The sequence below is a fragment of the Elgaria multicarinata genome, chromosome 4 (assembly GCF_023053635.1).
Source record: "Elgaria multicarinata webbii isolate HBS135686 ecotype San Diego chromosome 4, rElgMul1.1.pri, whole genome shotgun sequence".
In the NCBI taxonomy this organism is placed as follows: Eukaryota; Metazoa; Chordata; class Lepidosauria; order Squamata; family Anguidae; genus Elgaria; species Elgaria multicarinata.
In genome coordinates, this window is record NC_086174.1 from 137,295,180 (window position 1) to 137,313,187 (window position 18,008).

General features: G+C 42.9%; 1 protein-coding gene and 1 pseudogene across 1 annotated transcript in view; both read left to right on the forward strand.

The window, feature by feature from the left end:
* Positions 1–10,502: 10,502 nt before the first annotated feature.
* Positions 10,503–18,008, forward strand: part of FKBP1B (FKBP prolyl isomerase 1B) — a 33,406-nt gene continuing 25,900 nt past the window's right edge. The window contains exons 1-2 of the mRNA XM_063125278.1: positions 10,503–10,640; positions 14,012–14,059. Coding sequence (XP_062981348.1) covers positions 10,604–10,640; positions 14,012–14,059 — 85 coding nt within the window. The 5' untranslated portion in view covers positions 10,503–10,603. The remainder of the gene's footprint in view (positions 10,641–14,011; positions 14,060–18,008) is intronic.
* LOC134398548 (U2 spliceosomal RNA) lies at positions 16,985–17,154 on the forward strand (annotated as a pseudogene).

An 18,008-nucleotide genomic window follows, 5' to 3' on the forward strand; every position in this document is an offset into this window, starting at 1 on the left:
ATATGGGTTGAGAGGTTTTTCAATGCATTGTCATACTTCTGTGAGGAAGAGTAGGGTGTTAATGTGAACTAAAATCATTTCGAAACCAACTCAAAAGAATGAAATTTATCATTTGTCCATGATCTACTCCCCTGAAGTTCTTCCTGCTTTATTGGTCCTCCTTCTCTTCTACATCCTAGACCTCAGCTGCTCTACCTTCCAAGCCATCCCCACTAAAAAAACCAAAAAAACCTTTTCTTTCCATGGGATCTATGTGGAGTTTCCACCACCACCAAACTGACTTTTAGCCTCCCTTAACGCTAGCTCCAACTGATCCTTCAAGAGCATTTATTACTAGCATTCTTTGACATTACAGCCATTGAGCAAAAGAAGGCAGAGGAAGGGGCTTATGTCACATGTGAAATAAAACAGCAACTTTGCTGTTTTATTGTATGTATTTGTGTTTCCCCAGGTATCCCACTTTTAACATTTGAAGCAAAATTTGCAAAGTGGTTAAAAATAAATATTAATAAAACAAAAACACTTTAAAATATTACATTCAATAAAAGCCAATTCATGTAGCAGGAGACCAGAAAGGTACTTCAAGACAGAGGTTTCCTAGAGCTACCAATCAAAAGGTGTGTTCATTTTCTCCTTCTTAATGGTTTTTTTAAGGAAAGAAAAAAGATGGAATTCATGGTGGGAAGCTTTTTAAAGCTTTTTTAAAAAATTGAAATTAAAAAAAGCCGGCTATCCAGCCAGCCAGTACCAAACCCTGTTAACAACAACAGCAGCTTGCAATGAGTGAAGATACAGTCAGAAAAGATATTTGAGGGAAGGGAAGAATGTAACACACAGAGTATAGCAAAAGCTTCAAAGTACAGCAAAACCTACAAAAGTAGGAGTGAGTAAAGTTAATTTCAGATACATTGAATCTCTCACTTGCTCTTTATTTCAGTGATTTTAACATTAAGATGTTATGTAGAACAGATTTGTCTTAAATGTGTGCTGTAAAATCAGACATGTGACCAAGGCCGTCCCTTGGGGGCCGACCATGTTGTCCACCTTTTTGGTTTCCAAAATATGGTCACCCTAATCCTAGGGAACTTGGTGGCAGAATCTGTCTTGGTGGCAAAACCTAAAGCCAGGGTCCTGCAGACTTAGGGAAGGGGTGAATTAGAAGGGGAGCACCCCCAAGAGTTGGGACAAGACTAGGGATCACTCTGCTAAGTGGGTGATCTTGAGCAACAATGAGTTCTTTCATCCCCACAATCATCCGGTCAATGTGTAGATTCCATGTAACATTCCATGAATGAGACAGGGCGATTGCACAAAAAAGCCTCGTCTGAAAGAACCCTAAAAAGCAGCATCAGCAATACAAATTAAAACAGCCATTAAAACAATGACAAAGGTTTACAACAGATAGCTGTTTTTACTAATATGATATCCTTGCAGGAAAAGCACAATAAGGCTGCAATCCTGTACAATTTTCCTGGGAGTAAGAGGTTCATCAGACCAGAGTTTTATTGCATGCATGTTACTGCCCACTTGCAAGTGTATGTGTGTGTCCTTTAGACAACAATGTCCACCTCCTGCTCCTTCCACTCATTTTTCCGTCGCAAAATAGACCTCTTTTAAACTGGCTTTAAAACAACAACATCACAATGTACCATGATCTCCTGCTGTGTGCAGGAAAAACTACATGATAAAACCAGCCTCTGAATAGGCCACGTCGTCTTTGTTTACTTCCTCTTTCCTCTCTGGGAAGAATGAGGAAGTAATGAGGGACAAAAGTGGGGGCAGAGAAGCAATGGTAGGGAAACACAATTCCCCCCCTGTGTGATGACTCTCTAAATCCTATTGAACTCAGTTTGTCTTAATTCTAAGTTGACATGTACATTGATGGTGCTATATAAATAAATAAATAAATAAATAAATAATAATAATAATAATAATAACATGTATAGGATTGCAGTATAAGGCTTTGGAGATTTCTGTTTGGTAGAGGAAGAAGTCATTTCTCACCTACAGAACAGAGTAAATGAAATTCCCAAAGAAATGCTCTCCCTACGCGACATGATATTATGGCTTGTATAACAACCAAACTCTGCATCTTTGATCTAAGGTTTACATAATTTTACAAAGGAAAAAGCAGCCACCAGGTGGTGCTTCTCCTCTGCCCAGTCTACATGGAAATGATTTCAGAAGTGTTCACTGGCTCTATCGGGATTTTCATGAAATGACTTCGGCCCGTCAGCGGGCCGCAAAGCAAGAAAAGTGGAATATACGGAGCCGAAAAACCTGCTTTCATGGGTAAAACAGCACTTGAAACCACCCTAATTTGGGGTTGGGTGGGTGGAGTTCAGCAAGTAGAACTGTACGTAATCAACCCCGTAGGTGCTGCTCAGTGAATGACGGAGGCTTGATCCCTGCCCCTTTCTATGCTCCCTTGCTCAGGGAAATTTAATAGACAAGATGAATTACATCCTATAGTTTATCCCACACTTCTCCCCTCAAATCCACCAGGACGGTGAATTAGCAATATTGAAAGCCTGCTCCCCACAGGAACTACTATCCCAGTACCACTCCATTATGACTATCATGCTAATGCGACATTGCATAATTGTGGTATTACAGGACTGTGAATCAGCAATATTGAAGCCTCCTTACTATAGTTATATTATAAAATAATAATAGTAATAGTAATAATAATAATAGTAGTAGTAGTATTTCTTACCCGCCTGAGAAAAAGTGCAACGTAAAAATAAACAGGAAAGGCAAACAGCAAAATAGCGCTAGTACGTAATAGTGCTAAGTAGGAAAAGAAGCCAGTGTTCAAAGTGGCTACTGCCAAAGGGTGTGTGTGTGGATGGCCCCACCCCTTGACCAGGTCACAGCCAGGTAACAGACACACCCCTAGGCATGCCCAGTATGCAGGATTTAATTCGGGGAATGGGGCACACTGCAGTGGAACTATGCAGGAGCCGCATTTCAGGAAAAAAGACACACTAAAAGGACTTTACAAAAATGCACCTTTTTGAGAGGGAAGCTGCACACGTCAGGTGTCCTGAATGACCCTGATATGCTCTTGCTCAATACTAAACCACCCTTGTAGATTGGGCCCCAATTACACAGGGATAATTCCGCAACTAATTAAAGTGGACTTGCACGTGAGTCTGCAAACGTAACCACTCACAAAAAAATTAAATAGCTTGCCCACCCGCAGAGACCTCTTTTAGCTATTTGTGGCACATACTAATGACTTGAAAGAAAGGGCGGGGGGATCTGTTTTCCTGCAGTTTACAAAAAAAGTAAGTGGCCTGGCTCACATCCCATAAACATTATTGTGATTTCCAGTTTAAAACTATTGCTACTTCCAAAATTTTACTAAAATATAGAGAAGGACTTCCAGCCCCCTTCTACCCCCTGCAAATACATGGTTGTTGGGTGTGGTTTTTTTGTAAAAAAGTGTAAATTTTATTTACCAAAACACCACAATAATAATAATAACAACAACAACAACAACAACCCACCTCTCCCTCTGGATCGAGGCGGGGTACAACACAAATGCAAACATCATATAACTAATTAAAACATTTAAAACTAATACATTATTAAAAGCAGCACATTATTAAAAGGCAAATTTAAAATTCAACTGGGTAGGCCTGCCAGAAGAGATCAGTCTTTATAGCTTTCTTAAATTCCGGAAGACTGTTAAGTTGATGAATCTCTCCCAGCAAGCCATTCCACAAACTGGGAGTGGTAGAAGAAAAGGTCCTCTGGGTAATAGTTATCAGCCTTGTTTTTGTTGGCTGGAGTACATTCTTCCCAGAGGACTTAAGTGTGCGGGGCGGATTGTACGGGAGAAGGTGATCCTGCAAGTAGCTTGGACCCAAACCATGTAGGGCTTTAAAGGTGATAACCAACACTTTATACTTTGCCCGGAAACTAATTGGCAGCCAGTGAAGAGATTTTAAAACTGGTGTAATGTGGTCACCCCTAGGTGTACCGGTGACCAGCCTGGCTGCCATATTTTGAACTAGTTGAAGTTTCCGTACTAGGCACAAAGGTAGCCCTATGTAGAGCACATTGCAGAAGTTGAGTCTTGAAGTTACCAGCGCGTGCACTACCGTCTTTAGGGGTAGTATCCAATTGGACACTAGCACTAATGTAAATAACATTGTGCTAGTGTTAGGGACCTCTAGCTCAACACCAATAGTGTTAGCTGGTGTGTTGGGTTTGCTAGAGAATTGCCAGCTAACTCTATTGGCATTGTGCTAGAAGTCCCTAATGTTAGTTCAATGTGATTTATGTTAGTAGTATGCTCCTATTGGATACTGACTCATGAACATAATTATGATCCAAAAATGCAGTATCATATATGTGAATTCATACAAATTTATAGCAACAATCAACAAACCAAATCATCATCATCATTATTATGCACATATAAAGTAAAAATAACCTAACACATTGGATTATATCTTGATGATCATGTTTAGGATTGCAGCATTAGCTTGTAAAGTGAGCTAAATAGGTTCTTCTTACTAATGGCTGTGCAGCTATTCTGTCTTTTCTTCCTTAATGGATTTTCTGCAGTAAGAAAAGAGGGAGAAGCAGTGTGGAAACACAGGGAGGTTCCAAAGGAAGATGATTATGCCTGAACCTCTGTAGAATTTGATGAATGAGGCAGAGTGATTGTACAAGAAAAGCCTTCTATAGCAGCAACCAAGGATTTACAGGATCAGAAACAGAACAAATATCACTCGCTCAATTCCATTTATGGAGAGATAAGCCCATGCACATCAAATGTGCAAAACTGGTTGAGCTTGTGCATCTGTGGGGCGGGTGCAATAGCGGCGGAAGAGCAAACAAGTGAAAAAGGAGTTCACCAGCATAGCGATGGTCATGAAAGGGAGGAAAGCTTGCTGTGCTTATGAAACAGAGGTAAAAAATAGGTGTGAAGGAGCTCTTTGTCTCTCATGTGTAAATAAGTCATCATTGATTAATCACTACATGTAGACCTTTCATACTGCCCAGAGTGGTCAACTCAGCAGAAAGAAGGGCTGCCTGCTGATTAAAGAAATTGTAGTCAATGCACAGTATGAATTTTAGCCAATTACTCAATTGAGTATCTGTACATTTGCTTATGATGGAAAACAATCATTCCGAAGAAAGAAGTAGACTCTCCTTGTTGGTAGAGAAGGTGACTCTCCATGTTCGAGCAGGCACCACATTAGAAGAGGCACCCCCATCTGTGTGAGCAAGAAGAGAGAATGCTCTTTTAAGATGGTGCCAAGCATCTGTTGGTTTTATAAGTTGTTGTGTTTGTTGTTTTAAAAAATAGAATTAGGGCACAATCTTGTACATGTTTAGAAGGGACAAAGTCCTGCATTTCTCTGTGAGCATAGATTGTACCCTTAAAGAGAAAAAAGCAGTGTTATAGTCCCAGTACAAATCACTCATACACTTGGCTGCCAGTCATGAAAGACCATGGTTACAGAGATAAAATATTGAGGTAAAAGATAGCCAGCACTGCTCCTTCACTCTATGTGATGTGTGCATATATGTGTGTTTGTGTGGGAGTTTTTTTATTCCCTGTGGCTTTCTCTGCCTATTGGTAGAGGAGCCTTAAACATTCTCTACAGGGAGTGCTACTTGGATCTTAAGGACCACTGCTGATCTATTATGACTTCTCCAGACCAGGCTTTTTATCCCACAACTTTACTGGGGCTTTGCTTCCGGATTCTTTACAGAATTAAGATTGGCCCTTTATGTGCACTTCCCGTTTTCCCCCAGGGATTTCTTTTATCTCCAAGTTCTATTATGTTTAATTACATAGTCACTAGATGACACTGTGGTTATTGTGCAACTCCATCATAACAGAGGTTCAAATCGCCATTTATAAAATAGCTCATTATTCCTATTACATATAAAGCCATGGAAAAGGTAAGAAAGGACAAGAGAGGCACTGGAGGGTGACAATGTCATATAGAAGACCCACAAACTTCTGTGAGTAACCAGTCTTAATTGCAGGATAAAAGCCCCATGTGGAGAAGCACCCAGATTCTGTGCTGAACCTTTCCTCATCCACATCCAGCAGAACCAGTAATGGTGAAATCAAAAGATGGCAACAATAGTAGTTGTTAATTGGTCATCTCTGAAGGAATAAAGAGAGTGAAATAGGAGAGCAACAGGTCTACCTCTTTTATACGGAGCAAACAAGAAGACCTAGGCCATTGGCTGATGGCAACTCTGAATTACCCCAATCGCTTCTCAGCAGCCCTGCAGCTTTGTAGTTACCTTAGCTTGGCACCCCCTTCAGCTTAGCACTCTGGGCGACTGCCCAGCTCTAAGGCTGGCCCTGGCTATTACAGTGGCTTTCACCACTGAGCCTGGATCTCTGTCTTATTTCACAGACATACAGCCTTCTCAAGTAAAAAACGGACAAAAAAGTTTTGGATATAATAAATGCAAGCTCAACGGAGTACCAAGCAAACCAAATGCATTCACGCTTGAAAGCAAAAAATTCATTCAGGTTGCCCCCTCCCCCACCCTCTATTTTTGTGTGTGTACAGCATATGGGATCAAAACAGGGTCCCTCTGCAGAAGGTCACATATTGCAACACAATACTTCGGAGGTTCCTCATGTCCAAATTCTTTTCTGAACATTTTTATCCTTGGGTGGTGATGTGTCATAGACTAGACATATTGGAACAAATCCAAACCAACTAGAAAAAACTGCCAGTTTTCTTCATTTGGGAAAGCATGACTGTACAACAGAAATCAATTAATATTTTAAATGCACCAATAAAATGACTCAGTGGTTCTATGCTGATTCAGACATTGAGTCAGGCAGATGGTTCAGTTCTCTTTTGCCTAAGATCAAGTGGAATATCTCAGGATGCAAGGGAAAGGGGGAAATAGCTTGTCTGAAAGTGCTCACATATCAGTCTACTCTGCATTTGGGAAAGCCAACACTTCCAAGAGCCTGTGGGCATGTCTAGACCTGCCGATATCCCAGGGGATCCCGGGAGCAGGGAGGGATGATACTCCCTTTCCTCGGGATATTGGCATACCCTTTAATCCCGATTTTTTTTTTAAAAAAAAAACCCACTTAATTTTGCAATCGAGTGCTCGTGCGCTCTTCTCCGATAAAAAAACAAAAACAAAATGGCGGACATGTCATCCTCTTCCTCCCGGGATGTCGTGCGCCATGTGTAGACTGAGGGGGAGGATCTCGCGATCATCATATCGCAAGATCATCCCCCTCCACCCCCCTTGTCTAGCCATGCCCTGTGTGTAAGCTTTCTGTGTTCTCTTCTTCCACAGTGAGATGTCCAATTCAGTTTGTGAAATTGGCTTCTTTGCATGTTCTCTTAAAGTGTCTTACCCACTTAGCATTTCTGGGTGCAGACCCCAAGAAAACTACAATATGTCTAACAAAAGGAGAGTTTCTATAATGGAATAGAGAATTCTCTATTACTGCAGTTTAAGCATTTTGATTGGAGGAATGAGGGTATTTTGTTTCCAGCCAGAGTTTGCTTAACTTAAATAAGTTATCTTTTTGGAGGGTGAACTTATTTTTAAAAAATGAAATATTCTCATGGTGAACATTGAACTGATCTGGTGAAAATACGTCATGTAGTTTAAAGTTTGAGATAATATATGTAATCCCTATTTATTCAATGGGAAGAAAAGTGTTGGGCAATTACACAGCACGAATTGTAGATAAGGAAGGCAGAAATTCAACAGGTGATGCTTTCCCAATCACTTGCTATCTACAGATATTATCATGTTTAATGTTTAGGAATGACATGAAGGCTGGTATTGCTATAAGTGATGTGCCTCTGTACATTTCCTTAAAAAAAAAAGCCATTCTAAATTTCTAAATGTTTGATTTAAGAGCAAAATAAGATTTGTACAAATCTTACCCATAACATAAGAATTGTAATTTAAGGCTTTTATACAAATCTATGGTGCGGCCACACTTAGAATACTGCGTACAGTTTTGGTCACTGGACCTAAAAAAGGACATTGTAGAGTTGGGGGCTGTCTATACAGTGAGTGTGCGGTGGCGCTGCATTAGTTATACAATGCAGCAAACACCTCACAGCCACTACAGGGCTTTCCCACGAAGCTGCACGCTGGAAAAGTTGAGGACTTACCCCAACTTTTCCTGCTGGAGTGAGTTGACTACAGCTCTTCCACCGTCTGTCCTCACTCCAGCATTGTGCCAGGGTGTTCCTGGGCAGAAGGCAACCTGCAATTGGTTGCAGGAAATTGGGCAAGGAGCAGGGGGCGGGCCTGATGAAAAGCCTGCGCTGCCTCCTGCATCGGGATTACCCAAAGCTACCCTACAGCAACAAAAGTGCGGAGTTTTCTAAAAGTAGGGGCAACCTGGCACCATCAACGCAGCCTCTTGGAAAGAGTGCAGAAAAGGGCAACTAAAATGATCAAGGGCCTGGAGCAACTGCCCTATGAGGAAATGATACGACAGCTGGGATTGCTTAGACAAATAACAAGTGAGGGGAGACATGATAGAGGTGTTCAGAATTATGCCTGACGTGGAGAAAGTGGATAGCAAGACATTTTTCTCCCTGTTTTCATAATACTAGAACCTGGGGTCATCCCATTAAGCTGAGTGGTGGGAAATTCAGGACAGATAAAAGGAAGTACTTCTTCACACAGCACATAGTTAAACTATGGAATTCACTTCCACAAGTTGTAGAGCGTCATCAGGCGAGTGGTTTATCGCACACTCGCTACTGCCCACTTAGAATCATAGAATCATAGAAAAGTAAAGTTGGAAGGTGTCTATAAGGCCATCAAGTCCAACCCTCTGCTCAATGCAGGAATCCACCCTAAAGCATACTTGACAGATGGTTGTCCAGCTGCCTCCCATGTGCCTCCTGCTCCTTCCACTTGTTTTTCTGTGGCAAAATAGATCCCTTTTAATCTGTCTTATGTGCAGGAAAAGCGGCGTGCTATAAATGGCCCCTGAATGGGCCACGTGGTCGTTGCTGCTTCCTCTTTCTCTCCCTGTGCAAAGAAATCGTTGCTCTTTTGGGACAGCAGCAGGAAGCCATAGGGATGGTAGGGAAACACGAAAATCCACCCATCTGATGATGCTCTTAGTGATGGCTACCAATTTGGATGGATTAAAGGGGGATTAGACAGATTCCTGGAGATGGATATCCATTACTAGTTCTGATGGCTCAATCCTACCTCCAGCATCAGAGGCAGTATGCCTAAATACATCAGTTGCTGGGGAACATGGGCGGGAGGGTGCTTTTGCACTCATGTCCTGCAGTTGGCCACTGTAGGTGTCATCACACAGGAGGAAATTGCGTTTCCTTACTGTCGCTTCTCTGCCCGCGCATTTGTCCCTCATTACTTCCTCTTTCAAAAGAGGCAGTAAACAACATGCAAGTGGCCCATTCAGTGGGCCGTTTTGATCATGCTGCTTTTCCTGCACATAGCAGGAGGTAGCTGAAAGTTCCATCTGAAAAAATAAGTCGGACTTACCGGGGTGTTTTTTTATTGTACAAAGAAGGCTAGAAGGGACAGGAGGTGCATGGGACGCAGACGTCGTCATGAGAGGGACTTGCGAAAATCTGTGAGAGCCCAGCAACGAGCGTGCAATAAAACGCTCATCTGATGAAACCCTGGCCAGATCTACACCAAGCAGGGTGCAACACTTTGAAAACTGTATCTGGAGTGTGTCCTGGGGCCCAGCAGTTGTCACGAATGTTATAAACCATTTTAAAGCAGTAGTGTAGATCCTGCCCCTGTGTGAACAAAATGCTGGTCTAAGATGGACTCTTGGTCTAACCTAGCGTGGCTCTTCTTGTGTTCTTGTATTCCTGTCCAGAATACCAGTGCTAATAGCTACGGGGTCCGTTTTGCTTTTATTTTCTGTGGCCACTGGCAGGATCGCTGCAAGACGCACAGCTCCTTGGGGTGGGGGTGGGGGGCAGAAGCGGATACGTGCCAGTTCCGTATGACCTGCCTCAAAGCTGAGCTGTGTGAGAAACGGGATAGCATTAGCGCTGAGGGCTTGAGTCACTGGGCATCAATTGTGAACGCAGCGGAGCGAAGTAATGTAATCGCGGTCCCAAACCGCCACCAACAAAAATCTGGTCCTGCATCGGCTCCACGCGCATGTTTGGAAAACTGGGCACCGCGCTGCGAAATGAGCCGCCGCCGCCGCTTCCCACAAGGCAACTGGATTTCATTCAGCCAGCAAGCGCCCAGCTGTGATTTCTGCCGCTCTCCGCCTCCCTCTTACTCCAGGTTGTCGCTGCCGCCGCCGCCAAGCAAATCCTAACGTAGCGAAGCCGGGGAGCTCCTGTGCCTCCTCCTGCAGGAGCCCCGCCTTTCCTGTCCGACTGAACCGGGGAGGGGGGGGATTGGATGGCGGAGCCGGGAGCCCCCCTCCCACCTTTTCCATTGGCGGGGCGCCCTGATGGACAGCTCGGAGGGCGCTTGTCCGTCAGCTGATAAAGGGGGCTATGCGCTCGCTGGAGGGTCCTGCTGAGCCGGGACTGAGGCAAGCGGAGCCCTGCTGCTCGGAGGGAGCAGACCCGGAGAGAAAACGGGCCACGGCTGGGGCATCGCGGCCATGGGTGTGGAAATCGAGACCATCACGCCAGGAGACGGTGCGGTAGCAGCCCCGGCCCCCCCCCTCCTCCTTTGGTTTGAATTGAGAAGCGCAGAGACCGGGGGGGGGAAGGTTGTGGCGCGGAGGAGCCCTGCCTGCGTGCCAATGCAGGGAGAAATGTAGGGTGTGAGGGAGAAAACGCGCGCGCGCATGTGTGTGTGTGAGAGAGAGTGGAACAGCCGAGTTCAACAGAGCAGAAGTGGAGAGGGGTTTGGGAAGAGCAGCTGAATTAACTGGAACCGGGGGAGGGGGTTGTCGGTACGAGAAGAGGGTATATGAGGTGATCCCAAGAGAGCTGATCCTAAAACGGATGGAGCAACATCAGCCCAATGTGATTCTTCCGGGGGGGGGGGGCGAGAAACAGAATTTCAGAGTAAAGGCTAATTTGAACCAAGGGATGCGAGTCCCTTCTCAGTAGTCGCTTGTAGGTCTTTGCTTCCCATATGCTTTGGCCATCACACTCGATCTATCTTGCCAAGCTCTGGTCAAGTATCTTTCCATTGAGCTGCGGTTGTCAAAAGGGTTCCCTAATATGGGTTTTACAGGATTTGGGAGAAGTTTGAGGTATGTAGGTGTGTGTGTGTTGTGGTGGTGGGGGAGAGACGTAGTAAGCGGGTGACTCTCTGGACATCAGCAGGTGCAACCAGGGAGGGCCAATGAAAGCGAGAACCTGAGGATGTTCAAAAGAGAAATTTAAAAATGTGCAAGAAATGAAAAGTGCAAGAACAAGAGTGATAAGTTGGAGACGGCTTTTATCGAAGTGGCCACTGCTGCAATTGCAGCCCAAGCAAAGCAGTGGACTTCTGGGGAAACCAGATGAACGCCTGGAGATTGGCAGGGTGCTTGTGGTGGACACAAAAACAATAACAAAGGGGGTGGGCTGGGGTGGAAGCAATGTTTTCCTCCTGTCAGACACCGGAAAACTCCCTGCTATACACTGCTGGAGGGTGTCTGTCCTGAGCAGCATAATGAGGGAAAAAGCCCAGAGGGCTCTGTGAGATCAGGTGGCTGCAGTCTTCTGCTTCTTTGGCAGTAGCATCAGCAGCCGCAAGTGATTAGGGATATTCAAATGGCATTTGCTGACAGCTGCATAAATCCAAGCACGGTGAAGTAATTTAGTAACAAGAGCAAATTATAGTACACTGCACTTCCCTGCTTAAAATGTAATCGTCACCATTCAGCAGACAGAGCAGGCTTGCTTCTCAGTAATAACCCGAAGAAGGCTTGTATCGAAGCATCCACAGCTGCAACTGCAGCCCCAGCAAAGCTATGAACTTCTGTTGAAACCAGATCAACAGCTGGAGATTGGCAGGGTGCTGTAGTGGACATGAATGTGCATAGCGACCAGTTGTTTTGCCAAATTCTTGCCATGGAGGAAACATGTACACACAGAGGCTTCCTTTTTGCAGGCGTTTGTGCTGCATATCTGGACACTTGTGGGAGGCGCTCCTGGGGGCAATTCTGTGTTGGTTTAATTACTTTTAATAATGCCTGAACAGAGCTAGTACTTTTATAAAATTCAGAACTGCAAGGTACCATATCATGATTTAGCCCAGCTCATAGTATTGATGAAGGATCATGTAACATCTCCAAAGCTTTGCTCCTTCTAAAATAATAACAGCATGTTCACTCAAGCTGTTCAGCTTTTGCTTGACTTACAGCCTGTAACTTCTGAATGTAATTGTTAGTGTATGGATAAGTTTCTGCAGATTTTGGGAGGAGAATAAGGACATCAGAGATGATAAGGTTATCTATAGCTACTAATCATGATAGCTAAATGCTACCTCCAGGTTCAGAGACTGCATGCCTATGTATACCAGTCACTGAAAAACAATAGCAGGAGAAGGTTATTGCCTTCACACCCTGGTTTTAGGCTTTCCAGAGGCATCGAGTTAGCCACTGTCAGAATTATTTATTTATTTATTTATTACATTTTTATACCGCCCAATAGCTGAAGCTCTCTGGTGCCTATGCTGCACTAGATAGGCCTTTAAACTGATGCAGCAGGGCTCTTAAGTTCTTATGTAACTCACTATTGCTTAGTATTCTCACTTCCTGCTCCAATGAAACAAAGTAAGTGGTCTCCTTTTGTACCATCTGCCCAACAAGAAGGTTTTACAGAGGAGGACTGGCAGACATCATAGCACAGATGTTAAACCCTAGCATGAGACATAGGCCCTTTCTACACCTAAAGGTTCTCCCAGGAAAATGGAGGGATCATCCCTGCCTGCTCCCGGAATCCCCTGTGTGGCATTTGGATGCACAGGGATGATCCCGGGATGATCCTGGAGAAAAAAGGCAGGTGTAGAAATGGCCATAGTCTGCCTCTCTGTGTTGATGATTGCTTTGTAAGAAAATGTTCCTCTTGTGATCAAGGACCCTGGAGGCTTCAGAGTTTGGCTTCGGGTCACCACTGGTGACCTGGAAGCCATATTTGTGGATCCAATTTGTGTATGAGCTGTCATTTTGTCTCAAACGCTGGAGGTTTACATTTTCAGGCCCTTTCATGTCTGAGATAATGTATGTAAAGTACTTTGAACATCTTAAAGTGATTCATACATACAAGTAGTCTTCCTCCTGACCTATTCCTTCTTAGTAGCCCTCTTCTTCCTTGGTTTATTTTTGTTATTCCTATAGGTTAAATTCTGTTCCCTTATAGCTGTAGTTCTCAACCTGTGTCATGGGGAACTCACAGATTCCTTGGAAGGTTAATTTGAGCTCCTCATTAAAAAGATCATCCATGCTGCACAAGCTTTCCAAATAGCTTGTCTATATTTACCAATATTCCTATGCAAACTGCAGTTACAGGAGACTGTTGGGCAGGTTCCAGTCCAGGGTGTATTTCAATCCAGGACACATTCTCAGTGTTTTGGGCTTAACACACCCCTGTGGTGACCAGTGTAAAGAGAGTGCCTCCTGGGACATGCCCCACCAGAGTCTGGAAGATGTGCAGACAAATTGATGTGGGAAGTGTGGGAGGAAGTCTGAAAACCAGAGTCTCCATAGGGTCAGTATTAAGGGAATGGCACCAATTGCATCATACAATTTTCAGTGACCACAAATTATAATATGTTGCCTTGCCATTCTGTGGAAAGATGAAGCTAGCAGAAGCCACAGCTGTGTGACTCATTGACATTACATGATACCTTTTCAGCCTCTATTCTTATCTCTTTATTCTTACACTGGACAGTATTTTTAGCAAGAAAACCTGAAATACCCCATTGCCATTTTATTCTTTACTTGCATAGCTATAGATATGAATCTGGGTCTCTTCTGTTTGGTCTCTTTTTTTAAAAAAAACAACCCTCTTTTTCAAAAGAGGTGTTGATTAGCATTTTTAAGTATCTTTTTTTAAAATGTTTTTAACAGGAAGAACGTTCCCAAAGATAGGCATGATTGCTGTGGTCCATTATACAGGTAAGGTCTATTGTAAATAAATAACTTTGGGCTTGCAGGTTGTTGTTTTACATTTTCAGGCAAACAACTTACATCTGTCCATATTGGTTGGTCGACGACATCCTAAATGTCCAGATAATTGCAATTGGATAAACAGGGATGCTATTTATTGACGTGGTTTAAAGTTCATGTTGTTGTAGCACAAATGGTTCCAATACTACCTTCCTGCTTCCCCCTATCACTTAGTGTTCAGCCCTTACTGAACACCTGTGAGGGGATGTCATTGATGGGAAGAGGCAAGAAAGTATGTATCTGTGTCCTAATGCAGCGGTCTTCAACTTGTTATGAACTAGGACACATCTGTATTATATTTGGTATGTCTTAATTCTATTGTAAGTTGCTTTGATTATGTGTGTGTTTTTGGAGAAAGGCATCTAAGAAAAATAATAATAATAATAATAATAATAATAATAATAATAATAATAAGAACCCAAATCTAACACAAAACATGTGTTAGTGTTTTTTAAGATCCTTGTGTCCGGGAAAGCTGCCAATAGACCAGCTAATTGAACGGAGATACAGACGTGGGCAGCGTGCCCAGACAAACTCCAAGAATTCAGCCACAAACTCAGCAACACACGCTGGAATTTGTCTTTATCTGTGCTATGAAATAACACAGTTCACTCTTTAATATAAAACGTTTTAAACATAAGCAAAGTCCAGTTCAGTTCCAAAAGTCAAGGGCTTACGAGAGGTAGAGAGAGTCCAAAAAGCAATCCAGAGGTCCAGGGATAGGAGCAGGTCACGAATTCCAAGCCGGTCCAAAGTTCAATCAGGATACAAGGTCAACACAAGCCGAAACAGGAAGCAAGAGCTTTCGCCAGGATGCTCAGTTAATCTCTGGCAAGTTCTTGTTGCTTCCCAGCTCTCTAAATACCCCTCCCTGGCAGCTACAGGTGTTCCCTATTGAGTTGGCGTCTAGTATAAATACGCAGAGATCTGCGCCGGGCCTCCTTTTCCGCCCTATGATGTCTAAACAACTGTGCAGGTAAGTTTGTTGTTTCCCCCTCTGTGTCTTCTGAATTGGCCAAGCTCCCTGCTGGTTTAATCACCGGCACACTGGTACTTGGCTCTGCTTCCCCTTCATTCTCTGAGTTGGCCCCACTCCCAGCTGGCACCAGTTCAGCAGCCGTGACACTAGCCTCTGCCTGCACAGGTTCTGTTTCCTCCTCCTCTGAGTCCATCCCCAGCAACTCCTCAGAGGGCCTAACACCTTGCATTGCTGTTGGCCTTTACTCTGTTGTTGTTGTTGTCATTGTTTATTTACTGTAGTTTTAAATTTTTGATATATTTATATTCTGTTCTGTTCAGCTATTGTATCGTGTTTTGTGAAGCACCCAAAGAACTTTGGGCTATTGGGCAGCATTTTTTGTGCATTGGGTGAAGACTAACCTTTCTGTGAGGACTGTGGCACGCCTCTCCCAACATTCAAGGCAGTTGCTTCAAAAACTATTAAACTTTCCTGCTGACCCTGTTTGTGACTTCCAGGAAAATCTATCAATTCTGTATAATTTAGAAGAGTTTCTGGCTTAAGGCAGCAAAGAGCTACAAGCTGTAATATACTTTGTACTGAGCAAATTGGGGAAGAATGTTACAACTCCAGATTGTGGGACAGTGATCATTTGATCTTGGTGTCTTGATCCTGTGGTGCTTTGTTGCACATCATTACACAAACTGTGATGGAATTACAGTAGTCTTTCCCAGCCTGGTACCTTCCAGAGGTATTAGACTGAAATTCCCAGAATCCCTCAGCCAGCTATGCTCTCCTCCAATCCCAAAATTCATTTATCCTCTTCTGTGGCACCTCCACCATATTTATTTCTGATGCTTCCACAAAAATGATTGCATTTGTGTGTGCTATTGAGGAAACTGCCTAAACCAATGTGCATTTCTGTCACCGATCAATGAATCCCATGATGAATAGTTCCACTCTACAGGTGGATCAAGCTTGGTCAATGCACAAAGTATTCGTCCTCACTTGGGAAGAAATTGAGGTGCCTGACTAGGAATTCAATAATAAAAAAAGTATGCTTCATACAGATGTCTAGGTGACATCTCTAACAGCGTAGTGAAAATTGCAGCAGGAAATAACGTTAATAAAATTACACCACCATAGACGCTATAATTATTCCCTGGTAAAGGCAAGCTAGCCAAAACCTGTCTAGCTGTAAGGAACTTGCATTTTTTTGTTTTTGTTTTTATGAAGTAAGCATCTAAGACATCTTGTAACCCCAGGTGGAATGTTTCTTTGTATGGCAGAGCTTTGCAGTTCATTTTTTACCAAGTCATCCATCTCTTTAAATTACTGTGTTTTGAAAGATGGAAGACTTCTATTTCTGTGAGGATTTTAGTGGTAGTTGATCACCTATGGTAGTTGATCACATTACCAAGTGTTGTGTTTTCTTCAGTGAGTCGTGACAGCAAAAAGCAGTTTGCTTGCAGAGCGTAAAGTATGTTCTTCTCAGACTTCACAGAAGCAATTTGTTGACATGAAAAGTCTCAGTAAATGTTAATAAAAATTCCCATTTTGCTTCTTTAGCATTCATTGGTTACTTTGAGGAAATTTCTTAATGAAGACTTAAGAGAAATATCATGAATATATAATATAATGAAAAAAATAAGCTTGGTTGCTGATTGTTATACCAAGGCAAGTAATTTGTGGTATTTGCACTTTTTCCATATTCTATTTTTTTTGGTCAAAAGGAAGGAAGGATAGCTAAAACATGAAAGCTTACTATTCATGTTTTATTAGTAAAATAAAAGGGACCCAAACTTTAATGTCAAATATGCGTGCTCCTATACTTCATTGAATAGTTAGTTACATGATGGAGCGAAAAGGAGCAGAAATGTACAATGAACCACCAGCTAACCCAAGAACAAATCACATTTCATTCTCGGCCTTTTGGCTAAGATCAAGTGTAGTATCTGTTCTTATCAGTTTATGGTTTTATACTGTTGTTTTATACCTTTGAATGTTTTTAATTTTTGTGAACCGCCCAGAGAGCTTTGGCTATTGGGCGGTATAGAAATGTAATAAATAAATAAATCTATCTACATTTGTGCTGAATCAATGTCAGTACTAAAGAAAACCCAACGTTTTTTCTGGAAGTGGCACAAAATGTAAAACTGAAGGCAGATTCAGATGATTAGTTTTTACTGTCATAATGTGATTCTCCCCACCCCAATCCCCATTGCTTTGCAGAAAGATCTAAGTGAGTTGTCAGAAGGCAATATGAAGGCGGCGTGCTTGATTTCTAAAGCTTGCTAAGTTGGTCTGTTCTACTGCTTATTTATACAAGGATTTCATTGTGAGACAACTGAAAAAATTCCATCTCACTATCAGAGAAACATGAATTCCATCTCAGCTACTTAAAAGCTATTGTCACTGAAAGAACTGGCAAAAACAAACTCCCCTGAAAAGGTGGCGATGATATTTATCATCATTCTGGTTTATTCTGGTAATGGAAACATGGCAGCAGTCCTAAGCAACAGTCTAGAAGACATCTTGGTGCAGGGCTTCCATGCTAGGATTTCCTAAAAGAAATGGGGCACCCAAGGGGCAGAAATACCAATTTATTATTAACCACATATTTAAGCCAGATTATTCCAAATTCGTTTCCAGAAATGTGAGAGCAAGAGTTATGGTCTTTCAGGTCCATTGCATTTCATCCAGTGTCATGCTAACAGAAGATCATTCAGAGACATGGGTTTTCCCGGGCCCTTCTTCCTTTGGCAGTCCCAAGAGCCTCCCAAAATGCTACACAGAGGGTCAGGGGGGCCCTCCTGATTTGGGAGAACTGTGGCATATGGCTGAGGGGGAAAAGGGGACCCCAAAGATCAGGTGAAGGCATCTTTGTGAGTGGAAGCTCAGCTTGCTAGCAGAATGACACGACTGGCTACAACCTATTGT